The 9362-nt window shown below is 47.7% G+C and overlaps 1 protein-coding gene across 2 annotated transcripts in view; it reads left to right on the top strand.

The window, feature by feature from the left end:
* Positions 1–7441, top strand: part of si:ch211-236h17.3 (carbohydrate sulfotransferase 11) — an 18730-nt gene extending 11289 nt beyond the window's left edge. Inside the window, exon 3 of one of the 2 annotated variants that reach the window (XM_053482025.1) lies at positions 5712–7441. In XM_053482025.1, the coding sequence (XP_053338000.1) occupies positions 5712–6557 (846 nt within the window). In that variant the 3' untranslated portion in view covers positions 6558–7441. The remainder of the gene's footprint in view (positions 1–5711) is intronic. The other variant, XM_053482024.1, reaches the window with a different exon arrangement.
* The last annotated feature ends 1921 nt before the right edge of the window (positions 7442–9362 follow it).

The raw sequence follows: 9362 nt of genomic DNA, 5'->3' as shown, positions 1-9362 counted from the left end.
GCTTAAACACAGAGTCAGGGTTCAGATTAAACACAGAGTCAGGGTTCAGATTAAACACAGAGTCAGGGTTCAGATTAAACACAGAGTCAGGGTTCAGATTAAACACAGAGTCAGGGTTCGGGCTTAAACACAGAGTCAGGGTTCGGGCTTAAACACAGAGTCAGGGTTCGGGCTTAAACACCGAGTCAGGCTTCGGGCTTAAACACAGAGTCAGGGTTCGGGCTTAAACACAGAGTCAGGGTTCGGGCTTAAACACCGAGTCAGGCTTCGGGCTTAAACACCGAGTCAGGGTTCGGGCTTAAACACCGAGTCAGGGTTCGGGCTTAAACACCGAGTCAGGGTTCGGGCTTAAACACCGAGTCAGGGTTCGGGCTTAAACACAGAGTCAGGGTTCGGGCTTAAACACAGAGTCAAGGTTCGGGCTTAAACACAGAGCCAGGCTTTGGACTTAAACACAGAGTCAGGGTTCAGATTAAACACAGAGTCAAGGTCCGGGCTTAAACACAGAGTCAAGGTCCGGGCTTAAACACAGAGTCAAGGTCCGGGCTTAAACACAGAGTCAGGGTTCGGGATTAAACACAGAGTCAGGGTTCAGATTAAACACAGAGTCAGGGTTCAGATTAAACACAGAGTCAGGGTCCAGATTAAACACAGAGTCAGGGTTCAGATTAAACACAGAGTCAGGGTTCAGATTAAACACAGAGTCAGGGTCCGGGCTTAAACACAGAGTCAGGGTCCGGGCTTAAACACAAAGTCAGGGTCCAGATTAAACACAGAGTCAGGGTTCGATTAAACACAGAGTCAGGGTCCGGGCTTAAACACCGAGTCAGGGTCCGGGCTTAAACACCGAGTCAGGGTTCGGGCTTAAACACCGAGTCAGGGTTCGGGCTTAAACACCGAGTCAGGGTTCGGGCTTAAACACCGAGTCAGGCTTCGGGCTTAAACACCGAGTCAGGGTTCGGGCTTAAACACAGAGTCAAGGTCCGGGCTTAAACACAGAGTCAGGGTTCAGATTAAACACAGAGTCAGGGTTCAGATTAAACACAGAGTCAGGGTTCAGATTAAACACAGAGTCAGAGTTCAGATTAAACACTGAGTCAGGGTTCAGATTAAACACAGAGTCAGGGTCCGGGCTTAAACACAGAGTCAGGGTTCAGATTAAACACAGAGTCAGGGTCCAGATTAAACACAAAGTCAGGGTCCAGATTAAACACAGAGTCAGGGTTCAGATTAAACACCGAGTCAGGGTTCAGATTAAACACAGAGTCAGGGTTCAGATTAAACACAGAGTCAGGGTTCAGATTAAACACAGAGTCAGGGTTCAGATTAAACACAGAGTCAGGGTTCAGATTAAACACAGAGTCAGGGTTCAGATTAAACACAGAGTCAGGGTTCGGGCTTAAACACAGAGTCAGGGTTCGGGCTTAAACACAGAGTCAGGGTTCGGGCTTAAACACCGAGTCAGGCTTCGGGCTTAAACACAGAGTCAGGGTTCGGGCTTAAACACAGAGTCAGGGTTCGGGCTTAAACACCGAGTCAGGCTTCGGGCTTAAACACCGAGTCAGGGTTCAGGCTTAAACACCGAGTCAGGGTTCGGGCTTAAACACCGAGTCAGGGTTCGGGCTTAAACACCGAGTCAGGGTTCGGGCTTAAACACAGAGTCAGGGTTCGGGCTTAAACACAGAGTCAAGGTTCGGGCTTAAACACAGAGCCAGGCTTTGGACTTAAACACAGAGTCAGGGTTCAGATTAAACACAGAGTCAAGGTCCGGGCTTAAACACAGAGTCAAGGTCCGGGCTTAAACACAGAGTCAAGGTCCGGGCTTAAACACAGAGTCAGGGTTCGGGATTAAACACAGAGTCAGGGTTCAGATTAAACACAGAGTCAGGGTTCAGATTAAACACAGAGTCAGGGTCCAGATTAAACACAGAGTCAGGGTTCAGATTAAACACAGAGTCAGGGTTCAGATTAAACACAGAGTCAGGGTCCGGGCTTAAACACAAAGTCAGGGTCCAGATTAAACACAGAGTCAGGGTTCGATTAAACACAGAGTCAGGGTCCGGGCTTAAACACCGAGTCAGGGTCCGGGCTTAAACACCGAGTCAGGGTTCGGGCTTAAACACCGAGTCAGGGTTCGGGCTTAAACACCGAGTCAGGGTTCGGGCTTAAACACCGAGTCAGGCTTCGGGCTTAAACACCGAGTCAGGGTTCGGGCTTAAACACAGAGTCAAGGTCCGGGCTTAAACACAGAGTCAGGGTTCAGATTAAACACAGAGTCAGGGTTCAGATTAAACACAGAGTCAGGGTTCAGATTAAACACAGAGTCAGAGTTCAGATTAAACACTGAGTCAGGGTTCAGATTAAACACAGAGTCAGGGTCCGGGCTTAAACACAGAGTCAGGGTTCAGATTAAACACAGAGTCAGGGTCCAGATTAAACACAAAGTCAGGGTCCAGATTAAACACAGAGTCAGGGTTCAGATTAAACACCGAGTCAGGGTTCAGATTAAACACAGAGTCAGGGTTCAGATTAAACACAGAGTCAGGGTTCAGATTAAACACAGAGTCAGGGTTCAGATTAAACACAGAGTCAGGGTTCAGATTAAACACAGAGTCAGGGTCCGGGCTTAAACACAGAGTCAGGGTCCGGGCTTAAACACAGAGTCAGGGTCCGGGCTTAAACACAGAGTCAGGGTCGGGGCTTAAACACAGAGTCAGGGTCCAGATTAAACACCGAGTCAGGGTTCAGATTAAACACAGAGTCAGGGTTCAGATTAAACACAGAGTCAGGGTTCAGATTAAACACAGAGTCAGGGTTCGGGCTTAAACACAGAGTCAGGGTTCAGATTAAACACAGAGTCAGGGTTCAGATTAAACACAGAGTCAGGGTCCAGATTAAACACAGAGTCAGGGTCCGGGCTTAAACACAAAGTCAGGGTCCAGATTAAACACAGAGTCAGGGTCCCTGACTTTGTGTTTAATCTGAACCCTGACTCAGGGTTTAATCTGAACTCTGACTCTGTGTTTAATCTGAACCCTGACTCTGTGTTTAATCTGAACCCTGACTCTGTGTTTAATCTGAACCCTGACTCTGTGTTTAAGTCCAAAGCCTGGCTCTGTGTTTAAGCCCGAACCTTGACTCTGTGTTTAAGCCCGAACCCTGACTCTGTGTTTAAGCCCGAACCCTGACTCTGTGTTTAAGCCCGAACCCTGACTCGGTGTTTAAGCCCGAAGCCTGACTCGGTGTTTAAGCCCGAAGCCTGACTCGGTGTTTAAGCCCGAACCCTGACTCGGTGTTTAAGCCCGAACCCTGACTCTGTGTTTAAGCCCGAACCCTGACTCGGTGTTTAAGCCCGGACCCTGACTCTGTGTTTAATCGAACCCTGACTCTGTGTTTAATCCGAACCCTGACTCTGTGTTTAATCCGGACCCTGACTCTGTGTTTAATCTGGACCCTGACTCTGTGTTTAATCTGGACCCTGACTTTGTGTTTAAGCCCGGACCCTGACTCTGTGTTTAATCTGAACCCTGACTCTGTGTTTAATCTGAACCCTGACTCTGTGTTTAAGTCCAAAGCCTGGCTCTGTGTTTAAGCCCGAACCCTGACTCTGTGTTTAAGCCCGAACCCTGACTCTGTGTTTAAGCCCGAACCCTGACTCGGTGTTTAAGCCCGAAGCCTGACTCGGTGTTTAAGCCCGAAGCCTGACTCGGTGTTTAAGCCCGAACCCTGACTCGGTGTTTAAGCCCGAACCCTGACTCGGTGTTTAAGCCCGAACCCTGACTCGGTGTTTAAGCCCGGACCCTGACTCTGTGTTTAATCGAACCCTGACTCTGTGTTTAATCCGAACCCTGACTCTGTGTTTAATCCGGACCCTGACTCTGTGTTTAATCTGGACCCTGACTTTGTGTTTAAGCCCGGACCCTGACTCTGTGTTTAATCTGAACCCTGACTCTGTGTTTAATCTGAACCCTGACTCTGTGTTTAAGCCCGGACCCTGACTCTGTGTTAACACAAAGTCAGGGTCCAGATTAAACACAGAGTCAGGGTCCAGATTAAACACAGAGTCAGGGTCCGGATTAAACACAGAGTCAGGGTTCGGATTAAACACAGAGTCAGGGTTCGATTAAACACAGAGTCAGGGTCCGGGCTTAAACACCGAGTCAGGGTTCGGGCTTAAACACAGAGTCAGGGTTCGGGCTTAAACACCGAGTCAGGGTTCGGGCTTAAACACAGAGTCAGGCTTCGGGCTTAAACACCGAGTCAGGCTTCGGGCTTAAACACCGAGTCAGGGTTCGGGCTTAAACACAGAGTCAGGGTTCGGGCTTAAACACAGAGTCAGGGTTCGGGCTTAAACACAGAGTCAAGGTTCGGGCTTAAACACAGAGCCAGGCTTTGGACTTAAACACAGAGTCAGGGTTCAGATTAAACACAGAGTCAGGGTTCAGATTAAACACAGAGTCAGGGTTCAGATTAAACACAGAGTCAGAGTTCAGATTTAACACTGAGTCAGGGTTCAGATTAAACACAAAGTCAGGGTCCGGGCTTAAACACAGAGTCAGGGTCCAGATTAAACACAGAGTCAGGGTTCAGATTAAACACAGAGTCAGGGTTCAGATTAAACACAGAGTCAGGGTCCGGGCTTAAACACAAAGTCAGGGTCCAGATTAAACACAGAGTCAGGGTCCCTGACTCTGTGTTTAATCTGGACCCTGACTCTGTGTTTAAGCCCGGACCCTGACTCTGTGTTTAAGCCCGGACCCTGACTCTGTGTTTAAGCCCGGACCCTGACTCTGTGTTTAAGCCCGGACCCTGACTCTGTGTTTAATCTGAACCCTGACTCTGTGTTTAATCTGAACCCTGACTCTGTGTTTAATTTGAACCCTGACTCTGTGTTTAAGCCCGGACCCTGCTGTGCTAGATTAAACACAGAGTCAGGGTCAGAGTCTGATTGTCAGCTGTTACAACCCACAACCTTTTAAACCCCCCCTCCACACACACATACACACACACACACACACACACACACTCCTCTCTGCAGCACCCCGTGACCTCCCTGAGAAACTGCAGAAAACATGAGAGTTGGCACATGGACTTGCTGCTGTGCTCAAGTGTGTGTGTGTGTGTGTGTGTGTGTGCCTTTGTGAAAAACTCCACGTGTACATTTTTTTACACACACACACACACACAAATTACAGCACAGAGTTATTTATGAGGCATGTGTGTGCAAAAAAGTTGTGCTCCGCTCCGAGCTCAGTCGCGTTTTTGCACCCTGGAGTGTCGAGGATGATTAAAACACAACTGTGTAAATGTGTAAATGTTCTCACACACACGCACACACACACACACACACACACACACACACACACACATCCACAGAACATGCCATGTTGTAACATTTGCATCATAAAGAACTTCCTCCTTTAGAGTAAATTCCTTCTAAATCAGAAACAAAACTGAGTAAGTGCCTTGAGCAGGTGCTTGTGGGCGGGGCCAAAAGAAAAAACACCCATTTCACTTGAACTAAAATATTGGCACCCATAGCTTGGTCTCTCCATTAAAACAACAAAACATTTACCAAATTACATGTTTCACTTTACGTACCGAATGCAACACTGATCACTGCACCACAACCTGACACAAACTCCGCCTACTTTGACATTAACATTACTGTTATCGTTATAGATTTCTAATTGTTGTGTTTCTGTCTTCAGTGGGATCTTTCTGCTGTCGGGACGACCCTAAAGGCTCGCCGAAAGTTTGTGGATGAAGCCTGTCGCTCTCACACACGTAAGCGGCGTGTCCTGGGCCCTGAGGACCTGCGCCATCTGCTGGTGGACGACCGACATAGTATGCTTTACTGCTACGTACCCAAGGTGGCCTGCACCAACTGGAAGCGAACGTTGATGGTCCTGACGGGTGACGGACGTTACCGTGATCCACTCGCCATCCCCGCTAATGAGGCGCACGCTCCGGGCCGGCTGCGCTCGCTCTCGGAGTACTCCAAAGCCGACATTAACCGCCGTCTTCGCACCTACCTGAAGTTCATATTCGTGCGTGATCCTTTCGAAAGACTCGTCTCGGCGTATCGCAACAAATTCACACGGAGCTACAACACGGCCTTCCACAAACGCTACGGCACCAAGATAGTGCGGCGTCACCGCGCCAACCCTCAGCCCGAGGCGCTGGAGAAGGGAAGCGACGTCTCGTTCGAGGAGTTCGTGTACTACCTGGTGGACCCGCGGACTCAGCGCGAGGAGCCGTTTAACGAGCACTGGGAGCGAGCGCACACTCTGTGCCACCCCTGCCTCATTCACTACGACGTGGTGGGCAAATACGAGAGCCTGGCAGAGGACTCACGCTACGTGCTAAAGCTAGCCGGGGCAGAAAGAGAAGTGAAGTTTCCTGCGTCGTCGAAGAGTGTGAGGACCACCGAGAGCATGGCAGCCAAGTTCTTCAGCAATATCAGCCCCTTCTATCAGAAGAAGCTCTACAATCTGTACCGCATGGACTTCCTTCTGTTTAACTACTCGACGCCGACCTACCTGAAGTTCAGATGAGACGAGCTGTGTGGATTTTAGACACCACTGTGTTAGATTCTCTGGCTGATCTGTGGATCTGCTGCTAGCGGCTCTCAGGGGAACTCTTAGAGGAACTGATTGCTGCAGGTGTCCTGCACGTCTTCCCAGAACTCCTCAGTGACTCCTCTGTGTTCAGTGCCTCTGCTCGCTCACGTCGACTAACTGGAGCGGGATTCCTCGTTAGCCGACGGGGAGACGATTTCACAGCGTTTTAGCTCCTGCTTATGTTTTTATAAATATTTATGTTTTAATGTATTTATTCTACAGTTTATACAGTGAACTGAAGTATGAGGTTTGTTTTTAGAGCTGTGAATGTTTCCTCCATAAAAAAACTTGACCAATCACTATCCATCCTCCTTGTTTCTGTTTTTTTTTTCTTTACATCAGCGCCCTCTAAAGGCTGAGCTAGAAGTCACAACCTGAATCAGGAGAACATCTGACCTTTTCCAGTTTAACTGGGCGAGGAAGCATCTTTCAAAGAAACCTCATCTGACCACACTAAAGGTCTTCCAAAAGTGCACTTAACTCTTACAGACCACACCTTCAGGTTACAGGGAGGAGAACCTGTGCTCTAGATGGAGTGTAAAGTTAGAGATGTTGAGGAGATACTGTGGAGATTGAGAGATTTTGCTGCAGAAGCTCCAGGCCCGTAAACGGGAAGCCGAATATTTATAGGAAGTAGATGTGAAGAAAGTTGGAGCTTCTACCAAACATCAGTTTATTTATTTAAAGTTCCTTAAAGAGCAGTGTGTCCGACTACAGACTACTGAGAGAAGTTCACACACTTCAGAACATGAAGGTCAGGGCAGAATCAGGCTTTCAGGGGTTTCAGGAGCTTTTTCTGGAGCAGAATGATCACACACACACACACACACACACACACACGTTTGATTGAGTTTTTAATTAAATTAATATTATTTTTAAATCATCAGAGAATCAGATCTCTCTCTCTCTCTCTCCAGCAGAAGCTTCAGCAGAACTCTACTCTACATTCTAAAGGACATTTAACTTGTTTTTAATTAAAACCGCTAGTTTTCTGGCACAGAAGCTACTGGTGTCGAGTCTCCAGAAGCTTAAGTTAACCTGCTTTATACTTTCCACTTCCATCTGAGGTTTTGTGCAGTGTACCAGATCCACTGGCAGCAGAACATTCCCAGAGTGTATTCCCACCACCATGCTCCACACCTGCTACAGTCTTCTGCCTCACCTTTACTCCTCCAAACACACCTCTATTCAGAACTTTTCTCCAGAAGCTTTTGTCCATGTGCTGAGCTGCAGACTTTACTTGAGCTGGTGAAGGTGTGGATTTTGGAGCAGGAGCTTCTTTGTTTCTTTCAGTCCATAGTAATATAAAACTGGTTTGACTGGAGACAGTGACACTGATGTTCCTGCAGCTTCCAGTTCATGGCAGTTCTGTGCCTCTGTGTGGTTCCTGGGATGTTCCTGACCATCAGAACCAGTTAGTTTCCTCTCAGGTGAGAAGGACAGTTTTTTTTTTCCCCAGACATCAATACAGTAGTCTACCTGATTGTGGAATCTGCAGTATCTTAGAGACGGCTCTGAGAGACGTTCCTGGTGTGTGTAACTCCACGTCCTCCTTTTCAGATCTGCACTGAGCTCCTTGGACTTTTCCATGGTACTGCGTGTTCCTCGATCCAACAGTGATGTCTCTCCCTCTCTCTCTCTCTCTCTCACACACACACACACACACACACACACACTTTTTATGTTGCACAGAGAAGTTACCACCTGCAGTCCACCATCATCATCATCACTAACAGGAAGTGGAGACTCCTCAGGCTCGGCAAATTAAGAGACATTTCAGAACTTAAGCATCACTGAGTTAATAATCTAGATGTGTACAAGAAGACACACCTGATCTTTATTAGAAGTGCTTGTTGTCGATGGCGTGGCTTGTCACATGACTACACTTGGATTGTGTAAATTCCTCCAAAGCCTTGAAGGCGTCCCATCTTTGACTCGTCCTTTAGATTTAATGGTTTAGAGTGTTACACACGTGGTAACCCCCCCGTCTCCTGCTAAGGTTAAAGGTTCTGTAGACGATACCTGACGAGAAGGATTTGCAGTAAAATGTATTTCCATCACACACTTCCAGAGAGAAACTAATCCCGTCTGAACAGGACGTCATCGGCCCAGCTGTGTTCAGCTCTAAAACCTCGGGGACTGAAAAAATATGTCAAATTTACGACTGTTTATAAAATCCGTGTTCTGAACCCTCGGGTCGCGTGCCAGCTTTAAATCTGTTTGAGATTTCTGTTAATCTGTCTCCTCTTCGTCCTTCTCGTCCCAGTAATGACGTCATCCCGAGGCTGATGTGGTGTGTTTGGAGTGAACCAGCTCGGGGACGAGGATTTAATGAAGACGAAATTAAAGTTTTTTCTTCAACTTCCCAAGTTTCAGCTGAAGAATTAATACAGGAAGTGTCCTCTCCAGGCGTACAGTAAACACACACACACACACACACACACACACCGCTGCAGCTTTCCCTAAAATCACTTCAGAACTCAGTTCCAGGAAATAAACAGTTATAAACTCGCTCGCTCTGTTCCCTCACTTCAACTCAACACAATCTCATTTACTCCTCACACACACCTCTCACTCACATCACACACACACACACACACACACGTCACACTCCTCACACTGATCATTTGGCTCCCGGGTGAACCAGATGTTTCTGTACTTTTCATCATTTTAACTCTTCTGTATCTCTTTATAAGTATAGTGTGAGACTGAAACACGGCTTTACTGTGTCACGTGTTA

The sequence above is a fragment of the Clarias gariepinus genome, chromosome 22, assembly GCF_024256425.1.
Source record: "Clarias gariepinus isolate MV-2021 ecotype Netherlands chromosome 22, CGAR_prim_01v2, whole genome shotgun sequence".
NCBI classification, from domain to species: domain Eukaryota; kingdom Metazoa; phylum Chordata; class Actinopteri; order Siluriformes; family Clariidae; genus Clarias; species Clarias gariepinus.
The sequence above is the reverse complement of the archived record's forward strand: the minus strand, read 5'-3'. Positions and strand labels throughout refer to the sequence as shown.